This window comes from Lithobates pipiens, unplaced genomic scaffold (genome assembly GCF_037356315.1).
Source record: "Lithobates pipiens isolate NorthernLeopardFrog02 unplaced genomic scaffold, aLitPip1_a1.2 Scaffold_19, whole genome shotgun sequence".
Taxonomy (NCBI): domain Eukaryota; kingdom Metazoa; phylum Chordata; class Amphibia; order Anura; family Ranidae; genus Lithobates; species Lithobates pipiens.
Window position 1 is genome coordinate 209,884,573 of NW_027507764.1, and position 15,724 is coordinate 209,900,296.

Genomic DNA, 15,724 nt, shown 5'->3' on the forward strand with positions numbered 1-15,724 from the left:
ACTGTACCGGAACTGTTGCAGCAGTATTCCTTCAAGAAGACATCCTGAGGGAAATGGTGATCCTCAAATTCTTTGGAGAGGCAAAGGCTGCTTATTGCCTCTTTACACGCGTAAAGAGGCAATAAGCGGCTCAGGTGGCTTATGTTCCACTTTGTGTGATTGTGGATTTTGGTGGCTCACTATCCCAGATGTTTCTCCATTCATGAGCCTGAAATACACAGTTTTTGCCATCTTGGCAGAATAGTTGTGACTTACAATAGGCAAAAGAACACCTGGCATTGTACCAGTGCAAAGCCAAGAACATCATGTCCTTACAAAAACATTTCAAAATGGCATACATTTCAAACAAAGAGAGGTGTATTCATTCAAGGGTATCTGGCTACTGACTGGAGCTCCACTCTCGACAGGATATGTGACCTCCACTCACACAACTCATGTTTCCTGTCTAGAGTGGAGCTCCAGTAGTTCCAATCTGTGACCTGGGCATAACTGGCACATTCTTTTAAGAGGAATGAACTGTTTTGTGTATTCCATTTCACTTTTATGTGCTATGACATCTTTTGGTAGAGCATGTGGGATTTTTTTTTCTTTAAATATGCAGCACACACTTCACTCTGCATTGGTATTGTCCATAAGGCCTGAACCCTCCTTAGACATCAACGATGGTAAGCCTGGTGATGGTGGGACCTTTGTTCTGAAGACATCTCTCTTTGTTTAAAATATATAGCATTTTTAAATATTTTTGTGAGGACATGATGTTCTCAGCTTTGTACAAGTACAATGCCAGGTGTTCTTTTGTCTATTGTAGGTCACAACTATTATGCCAAGATGAAAAAAAACTGTGTATTTTGTCCAATTTTTCCAGACCCAATTATAGCTCTCCTTAAATTAAAACGAGCTTTTCTGAATCAGAAACAATTCAAATTAGTTCTTACACTCCTGATAGCCGCAAAGCAGACTAATGCGTGGAAAACAGACATGGTGAATATTGCAGAAACCAAATGTAGAATGAATCAATCTTTCATCCATGCTAAAATGGACGCTATAGATAAAAACCAGATGACAAAGTTTGATATCATATGGAAACCCTGGATTAAATATTATACGTCAGATAATATTGATAACCGAGTTTTATTGTTATGGTGATTAAGATTTTTTATAGAATTACAACATTAGCTGATATATAAAACCTCCTCCGGAGAATTATTCCCTCCCCTTCCCCTCCTATATACCTTTTATGTTCCTCCCTTACTATATAATATTTACTATAAACATACTTTAGAAGTTATGGTCAAAACTTTAAAATCATATATATTCTTTTACACATATTTATATTTTCTTGGGATTAAAATGTTTAAAACTCAGCTATAAGAATGTTTTCATTATTCTAAAATATATAAGGCCATTTATTGTCATTCCCACGACAATATCTTGAAATTCTTCTTTGCTTTATATCATCCGTACTTCAATATGTCTTTTTATTTCTGGTATCAAATAATTTGTCTTATATTCTGTACATATAATTTATTTTAACATAAAATAAAAACTTTTGAACAAGAAAAACTGTGTATTTTAGGCTCATGAATGGACAGATATATCTGTGATGGTGAGCCACCAAAATCCACAATCACACAAAGTGGAATATGCGGCACCTGAGCCGCCTTTTGCCTCTTTACACATGTAACAGCCTCTCCAAAGAATTTGAGGATCACCATTTCTCTCAGGGTGTCTTCTTGAAGGAATACCCCTGCAACAGTTCCGGTACAGTAATATAGTGAGCGAAGGTGCTCACATAAACTGTAGCTCAGTCCACTACGCTGAGCCAACAACTTATATTGCAGACATTCCTCCAACTCACATTGGACTACATGAGTCTTCCCCCAGTTCTTTCTCTGTACATGTACTGGCACGGAAAATCCATGCTTATGTCTCTTCACAGCAAATATACCATTTGTCTCATCAAAATTTACACTCTGTAAATGACAGGCCTGGGTAATATCTGCATGCTTTCTCAACATGTATACTTTCAAGTTTTTCCTGAGAAGACGAAGGCTACACTGAGGGCATTTCACAAATTTCCCATATACTTTGACTGTGGCCGGTGCAGATGGCAGTGCATATGTGTGTTCTAGCAAAGATGTGGAGAACAGTGGACTTGACACTGGACAGGATGCAGCAGGTGGTAGCATTAGCACTGGAGAGGGTGCTGCAGGTGGTGGTATCAGCACTGGAGAGGGTGCAGCAGATGATGGGATTGGCACTGAAGGGGGTGCAGTGCATGATGGGATCAGCACTGGAGAGGGTGGAGTGGATGATGGGATCAGTAATGGAGAGGGTACAGTGGATGATGGGATCGGTACTGGTGAGGGCGCAGTTGATGATGGGATCGGCACAGGGTAGGGTGCAGTGGATGATGGGATCAGCACAGGATAGGGTGCAGGGGGTGGTTATTTTGGCACTGCAGAAACGTCACACAACAATAAATGTCTTTCCATATCCACCCTGTGTATAATTGTTCTTTTACAAAGGTGGCAGTGATAATGTCCTACTGGCCAGCACAGAAGTCTGCACAGGCATACGATTTTGTCTGTAATAGAAATAATATATTAATAAACTGCAAATAAAATATAAGCAATTCATACAACTTTCTCAGTGTACACATTTAAAGAAATAACAAAAAAATAAAAATTTGATTCATAAATATTGTCCTAAGTATATTCTGTTACATGTTTTTGATAAAAAAATAAAAATAAATCCCAATAAGTGTATATTGATTGGTTTGCTTGAAAGTTATAGCCTGCAAAATATGGGATATGAACTGGAATTTGTATTTGTTTTATACTATAAATGGCGGAGATAAATGACTTAGTGTCAGACCGCACTATCACAGTCCCACTATAACTGCCGCTGGGGGGAACTGACATCACCAGTGACACTAATACAGTGATCAGTGCTAAAAATATGACACTGGCTGGAAAGGGGTTAACATCTAGGGCGAAGCAGGGGTGGACACAGCCGATCAGCTGGTCCCGGGTGTGAATCATTGGCTGGGACGCTGTGTACAATCGCAGCAGGAGCCGGGTGGGGTGGGTCCAAACATGCGTGCACCCTAAGACCCCTTTCACACCACACCGCACCTTGCGTCGGCGGTAAAACGCCGCTATTTTTAGCGGCGTTTTACCGCCGGATTTGCGGCGCATTTTGGCCGCTAGCGGGGCGCTTTTACCCCCCGCTAGTGGCTGCAAAAGGGTTAAAACCGCCGGCAATAGCGGCGTTTTGCCGGCGGCATTACAGCGCTGCCCCATTGATTTCAATAGGCAGCAGCGGTGGAGGAGCGGTAAACACACCGCTCCTTCACCGCTCCAAAGAAGCTGCTGGCAGGACTTTTTTCTGACGTCCTGCCAGCGCACCGCTGTAGTGTGAAAGCTTTCACACTACACACAATGGTGCAGCTTCTTTAGGGCGTTTTGCAGGCGCTATTTCTAACGCTATAGCGCCTGCAAAACGCCCTGGTGTGAAAGGGGTCTAAACCTGGGAGAAGACAGTGATGTACCAGTACATCGCTTTGCATACAGCGCCCCCCGTCTTCAGCACAATGCAGCCAGATGGCCGGTAAGTGGATAATAATTGCACCAGAACATAAGTGATTTTCAAGAAGACAGAGGTGTAATGCCGACATACCATTGAGCCATAAAATATGTTTTGCTTGGAGATCAATGTGTGCCTCAAACTTTCCCTGTTAGTTGGCATGAAGGTCAATGAGATTGTGCTTAGATACATGGATTGTATTCTTCTTCCAACATAAACATGAACTTCCATCATCACCAAAAATATAAACACGTAAATAACAAAAAAAATTGCTTTTACAAAGGAGAGCACTTTAACAGAAAGTACAAAACCTACCAAAAATATTCTGTATTTCTGCAAATCCCAGGCTTAAAGAGGAAGTAAACCCCTTCAAACCACTTTGACCTACAGGTAAGCCTAGATTAAGGCTTACCTGTAGGTCCAAGCAATATCTCCTAAACCTATATGGTTTAGGAGATATTTGCCCGAAAATGGGCACCGCTGTCTACGGCGCATGCGCCGTAGACAGCGGCGCGCAGGCGCACTAAATGCGGCAAATCCAAAAATGGATTTGCCTAATTTGTCGACTCCCGTGCACATGCGCGGGAGTGACGTAATCGCGGCTTCGCAGAATGGCAGAGGCGGAGCTGTGAGACGCGACTCCCGTGCGCATGCGCGGGAGTGACGTCATCGCGGCTTCGCCGCTGTCATTGGTCGGAGCTGCGAGACGCCACCAGCAAGATGGATGCGGCGGACTACAGGGATCAGCGGCGACTTCGCTGGCTCCTGTGTCAGGTAAGTGACACATAATGAGCTACTATACGATGCATAGTAGTCCATTATGCTTTACCTTTGCAGGGAAAAAAAGAGGAAGTAAACCCATCAGGGTTTACTTCCTCTTTAAATAATAGTGACAACAGAATGGCTCAGCAGCTGCAGACTGCAGTCACTGGAGCTCCACTCTACACAGAAATCATGTGACCTCCACTTCCTGTAGTGTACCTTCAGCTAACAGAGTCACAATAAAGTTCAGTTAAAAAAAAAAAAAGAAGAAAAAAGTGGAGTGGAGACCACGTGCTTCCTGTCATCGGTGGAGCTCCATTCTGCAGCCAGACTCCTCTCGATATTGTGCCGAGGTAATTGTACGTCACATGAGGCGCTGGTATTGTACGTAGCTGTCATCTGGTGATAGAGGAGTTTAGGTTGGACCTGTGAGGAGGGCAGCAGCTTGGAAATGTCCTGGGTGAGGGCGGCCATGGAGAGGGACGAGGAGGTGTTCGATGAGGAGGGAGATGAGATGAACCTTCTACACAGAGAGTGGCAGAAGTCCATGGAGAATAGACTAAAGGTGAGGAGAAAGGACTCCTGGCAGTGCTGGGACTATGGGGGGCATTAACACATTACTGAAGCCTGATCTTATGTTCATAACTAGAAGCTTCTTCACACAGGCAGATAGATGCTGCGTTTAGATGTACACTACACTGTGCACATCTAGATGCAGTATTATAGTAATCAATGAGCTCATGCACACAGCGCCCCCTACCTGTGGAAATGTGCACTGTGTACAACAAAAGTACAGCACCTCTGTGTCCTGGGTGCACAGAACTGCACATTTTACATGCATAAAAGTGTTGTCATTTATTTGAATGAAAAGAAGAATTGTACACCCCTGGATGCTATATGTGTCTAAATGTGGGATCTTTTTTTCTGGATCTTCTGCAAGCAAGAGCCTACATTAATGTGGAGAATATATATATATATATATATATATATATATATATATATATATTATACACACACTGTGAATTAAGTGTCCGTATCTTCACTGGTCTCAAAATTAGATTTGATTACTGTTATCCTGTCCCCGATTCGATTTCGTGATGCATCACGATTACTGCGCATGGTTTTTATCCAAGAATTCAAGCAATCAGAAGAACTCCCATACAAAATTATATATATATAACCTATTTGAGGAGGGTAATTCTCATAACCATCCCAAAAGAGGGCTATTCACTTTCAGTTCATTACAGAGAACAAAGGGACATTCTTTACATCTGGGGGAAAAACAGGCTTCTTTGCCGTAAGAACTGTGAAAATGTGAAATATGGCCCCTACACACGATCCAAAACTGTCGTCCGAGGAAGAATCGTAAGATTTTTGGATCGTGTGTACACTACTTTCGAGAGCTGATAACGACAGTTCACCCGATTTATTATTTGATCGGACAAGCACGAAAATGTTCCTTGTATGATTTTCGTTTAGTCAGTACAGTTGTCATTCCTAAAATACAATACAAATAGATTACAACACATGACATCACTTAAGATTTTTTTTTTTTTCAGTCGTACGAGAATTTCCATGACTTTAGTTACCTATTAAATTTCTACTTGCGATTATTAAGCAAAAAAAGTCGTACGATATTCGGTTCGTGTGTACGGGCCATTACCCTCTCACAAACTAGTTCTGGGCTGTTCAGTAGATTGTTTTAACAAAGACCTGAAATGCATTCCTGTGCTAAATGCACAAAATATAATGAATGGGATCAGTGGCAGAGGGATAGTGGGATGGATGTGATCAGTGTTAGAGGGATGGATCGGATCAGGGGCAGAGGGATGGTGGGGATGGATGGGATTAGTGGGCAGAGGGATGGTGGTGGAGGGATTGGGATCAGGGGCAGAGGGATGGTGGGATATATGGGAACAGTGGCAGAGGGATGATGGGGGGATGGAATCCGGGGCAGTGGGATTGATGGGATCAGGGACAAAGGGATTGATGGGATCAGGGACAAAGGGACGGTGGGATTGATGGGATCAGGGGCAGAGGGATGGTGGAATGGATGAGATCAGAGGGATGGTAGTGAAGAAATTAGATCAGTGACACTGGCATTTACTAACTCTGTGTCAGTTGATTTCCCCCTCCTCCATGCTCAGTGTGTCTCTACCTCTCTTCTCCCTTCCGGTACTGCCAGTGATGCCTCTCCTGATGTCAGGTCTCCTTGAGCTCCTCCCCTTGCACTCTACTGGCTGTCAGCTCATCAACTGACTTTCTGCTTCAGTGTCCATCTCTAGGGGTGGGGAATGGCAGGGGGGCTTTATCCACCAGGCAGGCTCTGCCTCTTTTTCTCCAGAAGAGGCAGAGCACTGCACGGAGCGCCATATGAGGTCATCGGAGATCGATTCAACCGACTCTCAGCATCAATGCCGAATTGCGAACGTCTGAATCACTATGCATCGGTGCTGTAATTATATTCAACGCCTCTACTGTGAATGCACTTTTACGCTCCTTTCAGTCGGGCAGACTCGTTCCATCGGATCTGCCTGCTCAGCGGGGAATCTGTGCGCTGATCCCCACTGAGCAGGCTGATGACAAGTCTGCATAAACAAAACGGACATAGCCCGCTTTCCTCTTTGGGCAGTGGGATGGAAGTGGACCGCCTGTCTGTTTACAGCCAACTGTCATCCAATCTGCCAGACGGGTTGGGGACCAGCTCCCCCAACCTTCTGTTTCTACCAGACAGATACCTGTCAAAGACAGGTATTTACACCCACTTCTGGGCATAGACTCCCACGGGAGTCTATGCCTCGTGCTGTCTGCTGGGACACACACGGGTCCCAGAGACAGCGCGGACAATTCCTATTGCGCTGCGCGACTCGCGCATGCACAGTAGGGAACCGGGAAGTGAAGCCGCTTCGCTTCACTTCCTGATTCCCTCACCTAGAATGGTGGCGGCAGCAGCCGATAGCCGAGTGATCGATCGGCCTCGGCTGCCGGCATTTCTGGACCCCGGGACAGGTGAGTGTCCATTTATTAAAATTCAGCAGCTGCAGTATTTGTAGCTGCTGGCTTTTAATATTTTTTTCCGCAGTGTAGTCCCGCTTTAAATACCTAGGTATTTTGGTCATGTGATATCTGCTATAGGAGGGATCTGATTTCAGATTGGCTGGCTGATTCTTCCCCTACAAAAATAAACTGTATACTCTCCCCACCCCCCTGGTCTCTCCTGCTCTTACCTTTTTTGTGGGTCATGGGCTATACAGCCCATCCTGCGGTTGAGGGTTTTGAAATCCCTGCTCTTCTTCCTCCTCTCTCTCTACAACATTTCTGGGATGGATCAGAGCAATACTTTGTGCTGGCGCTTACCAATCAGAATCACTCTGAGCTTTCCTAGAAGTGCTGCAGAAAGACAGGGTAGAAAAGTGGGGATTTCAAATACCTGGACTGGTGGCATGGGCACTGACCGCTCGTCTCCCAATCTAAGTAAGTACAGCAGGGACCAGGGGGTGTGGAAGGGGGTACGGCGTCAGTTCATAGGTTTGTTCCATCCAGTAACACCCACTCACAGTGACTTACATTGATGTCTGACCCCACACATTATTTGTATTTTTATGATTTGTATCTTTCACTGGTGAATAGTGGTCTCTGACCACACAAAGACCTTTTATAGGTATTTTGTTGAGACAGAGATACAATTATACAGCATTTTTAGCACAAGTCCGGTTTTGCTTCACCCATGCAATAAGCTAATATGTAGCTGATGGGGAAGATTAGCCCAGCAAGTCGCATACAATGGACAAAATATGAAATATTCCTTAAACTGGAAATTGCATATTTATGTAACAGGATGCAGAGGACCATAGGACTCCCTTTTACAGCCCGTTCACACCTGAACGTTTTGTAGCCCTACGCCTGAAGCTACAAAACGCTGGAGGGGAAAAAATCCATTATTCTCAATGGAGATGGTTCACATCTCCACTCCATGTCGCCTGAAGCCCTACGCCTGAAGCTCAAACAAGTTCCGGACCCTTTTTTGTCGCGCGAATTGGGCTGATTTGGGCGTTTTCATTCCCATAGAAACTAATGGAAACGCTCGATTCGAGCGTTTAGCGCGACAACGAGCGTTTCTACGGGCGTTTTGACGCTGTATCTGCTCAAGAAAAAATAAGGAGATGAAAAATATTTTTCCTATTGGCTGAAAAAAAACGCCGAAGTTAAAAAACGCTCGTTGTCGCGCGTTGTAGTGTGACAAAACGCTCGTTGTCGCGCGTTGTAGTGTGACAAAACGCTCGTTGTCGACAAAACGCCGGTAAAAACGTTCAAACACGCTACGCTCAGGTGTGAATGCAGCCTTATTGTATGGTTCCAACTATGATATCATTTTCTACATTTCTTTTATTTCAGGAAGGGTATCGAGATGGGGTTGACGCTGGAAAGGAAAATTCCTTGCAGACAGGATTCGACCTAGGGTATAAGTTGGGAGTAAACATCCTAATGCCATGCGGAGAACTTCGGGGAACTATTAGGTATCTGAATATTTTTCAAGAGTTTATATATGTGTGAGAAATATATACACAGTGCCTTGAAAAAGTATTCATACCCCTTGAAATTTTGCCACATTTTGTCATGTTACAGCCAAAAATCTAAATGTGTTTTATTGGGGTTTTTTTGTGATAGACCAACACAAAATGGCACATAATTGTGAAGTGAAAGGAAAATTAAAAATGCTTTTCAATTTTTTACAAATATCTGAAAAATGTGGCGTGCCTTTGTATTCAGGCCCTCTGATTCAATACTTTGTAGAACCACCTTTCGCTGTAATTACAGCTGCAAGTCTTTTTGAGGATGTCTCTACCAGCTTTGCACATCTAGAGAGTGTAATTTTTGTCCACTCTTCTTTGCAAACTGGCTCAAGCTCTGTCATATTGGATGCAGAGTGTCTGAGAGCAGCAATTTTCAAGTGTTGCCACAGAATCTCAGTTGGATTTAGGTCTGGACTTTGGGCCATTCTAACACATGAATATGTGTTAGAATATCCGTGACGCGATCGCGGGCCCCCGGCGAACATCAAATCTATGGGACCTTCGGTCACGGAGCACGCAGCGGGCGTGCGAGCCCCTCAATGCCGCGATTTAAATGGGACGTACCTGTACGCCCATTTGCCCAGCTGTGCTGTTGTACCAACGTACATTGCCGTGCGCTTGTCGGCTAGTGGTTAAATCAGCAGGGGTGTTTGGATTTCTGTCGAGAGAAACTGTTTGCACGGGGTCCTTCCCTCATTTTTTTTTATTTTTTTTTTTTTAGACATCCTAGGGAATAAATTGCATGGTATTTGGGGAAAAAAACTTTCATGATTTTCTTGAATAACAAAACAGTAAAGTTAGCCCAATTTTTTTATATAATGTGATGTTACGCCGAGTAAATAGATGCCCAACATGTCACGCTTTAAAATTATGCACACTCCTGGAATGACGCCAAACTTCAGTACTTAATCTCTATAAGCGACACTTTTTTTACAGGTTACAGAGGAGGTCTAGTGCTAGAACTGTTGCTCACGGTGATACCTCACATGTGTGGTTTGAACGGCGTTTACATATGTAGGCGGTACTAACGTGTGCATTCGCTTCTGAGCGCGACCTTTTTTTTTTCGCTTTTATTCCTATTACAAGGAATGTAAGCATCCCTTGTAATAGGAATCATTTGTGACAGGTCCTCTTTATGGAGAGATGTGGGGTCAACAAGACCCCACATCTCTCCTCCAGGCTGGAAAACATATGTTCGTCATTTGGCAGGGGGAGATTCTTTCTCCGGGTCCCTGATGGCACAGGAGAGCCCAGAGAAGAACCGGATGGCGGGGGGGGGGTCCCCTCTCGTCGCCTGTAAGAATGATCAAGCGGTGGAACTGCTGCTGATTGTTCTTATGGTGCACAGGATCGTTGGCTGCAAACAAAGATATCTGAATAATGGCCTATAGCTGCAGGCATCATTCAGTGGGATGTCATTTCAGTGGGAATCATATTCATGACGTCCTTGGGTGGAAAGTGGTTAAACAAAGACCCCTTTCACACTGGGGCGTTTTTCAAGCGCTTTAGCGCTAAAAAAAAAAGCGCATGTAAAGCGCTTGATAGAAGCCGCAACTGCAATCCCAATGTAAAAGCCCGAGTGCTTTCACACTGAGATCCATTTCACACTTGAGTGTTTTTCAGACGCTTTAGCATTTAAAAAAGCGCCTGAGCGCCTGAAAGAAGCCGCAACTGCAATCCCAATGTAAAAGCCCGAGTGCTTTCACACTGAGGCGCTGCGCTGGCAGGGCATCAAAAAAAAGTCCTGCAAGCAGCTTCTTTGCAGCGCTTTTGGAGCGGTGAATACACCGCTCCCTAAAGCGCCCCTTCCCATTGAAATCAATGTGAAGCGCCTGAAAAACACTTTTGGCAGCAGCGTTTTGCGAGCGCTTTTAACCTTTTATTTGGCCACTAGCAGGGGTTAAAAGCGCCCCAATATCGCTCGAAAAACGCTGGTAAAGCGCTGCTAGTTTAAGTGGCGCTTTACGAGCATTTTTCGGGCACTGACATTGTGAAAGGGCTCTTAAAGCACTTGGGCTTTCACATTGGGATTGCAGATGAGGCTTCTTTCAAGCGCTTCACAGGTGCTTTTTTTAACGCTAAGGCGCTTGAAAAACGCCCCAGTGTGAAAGGGGTCTAAAAGTTAAATTGGGCTTTAAATATTTAAATAACAGTAAATATATATTTGTAAAACCCAGTTATGCATGAACCCCTTTCCAATTACAGTCTGTATAGACTAATGTTTTCAGGTATGGTATCCCTTGCTGAGAAAACATTAATCTATTATGTTCCATTTTAGATCTAGGGCCTACAAAAGCTAGTTTTCCAAGAATGGTCAGGTTAGGACATGATGGGAATCATCCCTCACAGGGAAAAAATAGCTCATGGAGGCTCTAATCCATTCCCACACTATTCCAAAAGAACAAATGTTTTGGCATGACTATGTGGCTAATGTATGAACAGAACACTCCATGTCCATATTACATTTATTAACTGTTTTTTTCGCTAAGTTTTTTTGTACAGTTTTAGTTTTTAGTCTATGAACCAAGTCTTAGACTATGAAAATACAGATGGTTTCCAAGCAACCCTTGACTTGTAATAGCAGCTCCTCCCCATCCCAATAACCTCCAAATTCCTTGTCCCAGCCTGCAGTCAAATGATCTTTCATGGTCCTCCTGTATCCTACAGTGTATCTACACATTTATGTTCATTGAAGTGCAGGCTTCACAAAACTGAACTTGGGCCCCTGGTCAGTATACAACGCAAGGCACTGCCGAAGGGACCACAGGTTGTTTAAAAAAAAAAGGGGGGGGAAGTGGTATCTGGTAGTGATAGAAAGTGATGGTTGCCTGATCTGTATTTTCTTACTAAAGGGGTTCACTACTGACATGGGTCAGAGAACTGATATTTAAATGTACTGCAAATTCATTGTATAAATGTAATTCAGATTATGCCATCACTGGCTGTTTCACATAGACGTGTCCTATTATGCTATGAATACTTTGAAAAGTAATTGGATTTGAATCTAATTTGAAATGTATAGGAATATTCCTCCACTTTTTTAATATGTGAATGCTGCAAAATAAACTAGACACAGTAATAAGTGTCTGAGGGTGAATTGGCAGTCATTTTTGACCTATTCCAGCCTTTCTTTGTCAGGCTGGCAGAGTATTTGTGTGGTTGCTATGGCACAGCACAGAGACCATTCTGCCCACAAACATTTTATTCAATGATGCCCTATATACTGATCACTGTATAAACTATAGTAATATTGATTTCTGCTTTTCAGTGCTCTTGTCACGTGGTGTCAAGTTCAGAAATCGGATCCCATGATGAATACACAGCTTGGTGAACTCCTAGCTGCCATCTGCCAATGTGAGGACCAAATTGTCAAAGGCCTGTCTTCTATTCATCAAGTTGTTCATCCGTCTGAGTTATCAAGCTGTATGGATGACATGGGACTCAGCAGCCATACACAGGAGCCCAGTAATGACTCTTGTGCTGCAGGCCAGGACTGTTGCCGCAAGCAGGAGTGTCTTCCTTCTTCCTTTCAAAACTGTAGGACTATACAGGAGCTGAATAATGTTGTGAAACATGAACTTTGTCGTATTTTGAAAGGTACTCGCTCTATAGCACAACAGCTCAACTTGTCCTCAGATCTGCTTTGTTATTTGCAAACTCTTGAAATGAAGTATTTGTTGATTTGAAGACGCAGAAGATTTTATTAGCGATATTTTTATTTTATTTTAATTTTTTTATTACCAGACATGGTCACAGTAAAAAAATGCATCACTTACATCAGGATCCTTAGGAGGTTGGATTCTCTTGTATGCTTCCTATCAACTGTTTCTAGAACAGTTATAATTTATTTATAGAAACTGTTACTGATGGTTGGTTATGATTAAAAACTTTACATCCTGGAATCCTGCAATATTATACAGTATATACATCTTCTTTGATGAATAAGAATTCCACCCCTTCCCAAAATCCCTATCATGATGTCCCTGAGGGTATAAAGTAGAGATGCACCAAAAATGGTGTTATCTGCATTTTTCAGATATGAGGAAAAAGGTGCCGATAATGGCACTGACAACTCACACGATGTTTCTGCGATTTTACTGCTTATGGTGTGTTTTTCATAGGTCATGTGTGACACTATATTCAGCAGACACCCTAGAGAATAAAATAGTTTGTTGTATTTGCTCAGCGGTCTTACAAAAGCAATTTTTTATTTCTTCTTCTTTTTTTTTTGAAAAAATACACTTTTTAAATAAAAAAAGGAAACTGTAAAGTTAGCCCAATTTTTTTTATATGATGTGAAAGATAATGTTATTAGCAAATTGATATCTAACATGTCATGCTTCAAAATTGCTCCCGCTTGTAGAATGGCGACAAACTTTGGCACTTAAAAATCTCCATAGGCAACGTTTAAAAATTTCTACTGGTTAGCAGTTTTGAGTTGCAGAGGAGGTCTTGTGGTAGAATTATTGCTCTCTCTCTAGCGATCACCGCGATACCTCACATGTGGTTTGAACACCGTTTACATATGTGAGCGTGACTTGCGTATGCATTCGCTTCTGGGCTCAAAAAGACCTCCGATCTCACATTTACACTTAAGAGCAATAAAAAAAAAAAAAATTATCCCTTTTTAAGGCCGGAGGATGGTTGCTCTGGTCCTCCCAAGGGCATAAAGTCAAGTGGGGGCCATCATACCCTCTCTCGACTTCCTGCCCATCCATCCCAGGGTTTGCATAGTTTTCTGCCGCTTCTTCTAATGGCTCTGGTAAGGGGCAGAGACGCCCGGGGGGGGGGCCTCTCCCACCTCCCATTAAAGTGATCTCGTAGCGAGACTGCTACTGAAACCACTTTTATGTGAAATAGGATTGCCATCCGTGGATAAATATACCAGGGTTATGGCATCTGCTGCCATAACGGTATTTAAAGTCAAAGTAGCAATGTATAGCCACGGTGGGTGCTTCAGAAGTTAACCAATCAAAAATGCAGCACGCAGGATCTTTAACAGCAAAACAGACCAGTGGGAAGACATACAGAGAATTTGAAGGGATGCATTTTTCTTGCACTAAAGGTGCCTATAATGGCCAACAAATTCATATTCATTCATATTAATGAAAAAGTCAAATATATAATATATATTGATTAAAAACTGTCGGTTTTGGTTAAGTGCATCCTGCATTTTCAGTACCAAACTTTCCATTTGGTATGAAGGTTCTTGATTATGACTGGATGCAATAAATATAAATAAAAAAAGGGCTAACATTAAAAATAAATTGTTAAACTATAAAATCAAACTTTTTCACAAGTTTAGGCCAAAATGTATTCTGTTTATGTGCCTTTTGGTAAAAAAAAAATCCCACATCTAACACTGTATTTTTGGGGACACTAGTATAGTTCTGATTGTGATCGAGATACTAATCACTTGCATTACTAGTATAGTGTGGAGGACAATATCGTGCTCACTGACGTTGCTAGTGTCACTAATACAGTGATAATTCGGTACACTTTCACTGTACTAATGACACTGGCAATGTGACAGACCAATGAAAGGGTTAACTGGAGGGCAATCAAGGGGTTAAATTTGCCTAACAACTGTATGCAAGTTTATATGTGCTGCTTGTACTCACAGAATGTGGCTGGCTTCTCTCCCTGAATGAAAAGAGCTCGGGGAGGAAGAAATTGGACAGATACTGTGAGTCCTGTTTACAAACACACAGGTATATGCTGTGATTGGCTATAGATGATCAGCAGGTATACAGCCAAAATTGTTGGGTGTTACCTGTTGACAAATTCATGCTGTGGTGAATCACATTGCTCCCGAAGACCAGGAAGTAAGCGGCGATGTACGTTGCTTAGCCTGGACCTGCTGCCTACCCGCTGTAAATGTAATTTGGGCAGATGGCAAGTGGTTAAAGCAATATGGGCTCAGACGTAACAAATTAAACAGCAACATACATCAGCTCAAGTTCCCTTACATTTAAAGAGAACCTGTAATTTCAGATACATCATGGCAGTGCCCGTTAGTGGGCATCCACTCACCTGTTGCTGCCACGTCCCTCACCTTGTTGTGCCACTGCTGCGTCACCAGTCGTCCCATTAAAGTGAATGGGACTGTCGGTGAGTCATCGGCGGGTCAGATGAGGAGCCGCTGTGGGACAGAGATGACAGTTGCTCTTTAAAAATGTATGATTTAAATCAAGCATTTTTACTAGTGAGTTAAATCATGATCTTGATTAAGTCCGGGATCTCCAAACTGCGGCCCATGGACTAGATTTGGCTTGCTTTTATCCGACCCTCAGGGAACTAATCCTTTCAGAATAGATTAAAATAGGCTTGAAAGAGTGCCTCAATGGGGACCATAAGTGATTTGTTGAGACAGGAAATGGCCAGATCCAACACAGGCACTTTCCACTTTTTGTGATAGGACTCCTCCGCAAACCTGCTGGAAGGCATTTACAATTTGTCTGGTCTCTGCTAGTCCTCAGCACATTGTGCACAAATTGTGAGCTAGAAGGACTTTGTTCTCCCCTGGGGGGGAAGTGTTCTCCGACTCTGGGGTTTTACATTCCACATTCTCCTCTTCCTCTCATCAGGAAGCAATGCTGCTATGATTGGCAAGTCACACAGTTACTCATTTGGGGACATGGACTGCTGACGCTTACAGATTGCACGTTCTGCGGTTTCTATGAGCCTTGAGTCTTTCCCCATCAGGTCTGCCATAGAGGCTGAAAAATCTTATTGTGTTAAAAAGCAGGAATAAGGAGTACTTGATAAGGGGAGCCTCCAAAGCTTTGAGACAGGTCCAA

At 43.0% G+C, this 15,724-nt stretch overlaps 1 protein-coding gene across 1 annotated transcript; it reads left to right on the forward strand.

Annotated features, from left to right (window-relative positions):
• The first annotated feature begins 4,713 nt into the window (after positions 1-4,713).
• YAE1 (YAE1 maturation factor of ABCE1) lies at positions 4,714-14,058 on the forward strand. The gene is made up of 3 exons (XM_077491673.1): positions 4,714-4,915; positions 8,746-8,867; positions 12,193-14,058. The coding sequence occupies exons 1-3, from the start codon at positions 4,802-4,804 to the stop codon at positions 12,608-12,610; spliced, it is 654 nt and encodes a 217-aa protein (XP_077347799.1). The 5' UTR covers positions 4,714-4,801; the 3' UTR covers positions 12,611-14,058.
• The last annotated feature ends 1,666 nt before the right edge of the window (positions 14,059-15,724 follow it).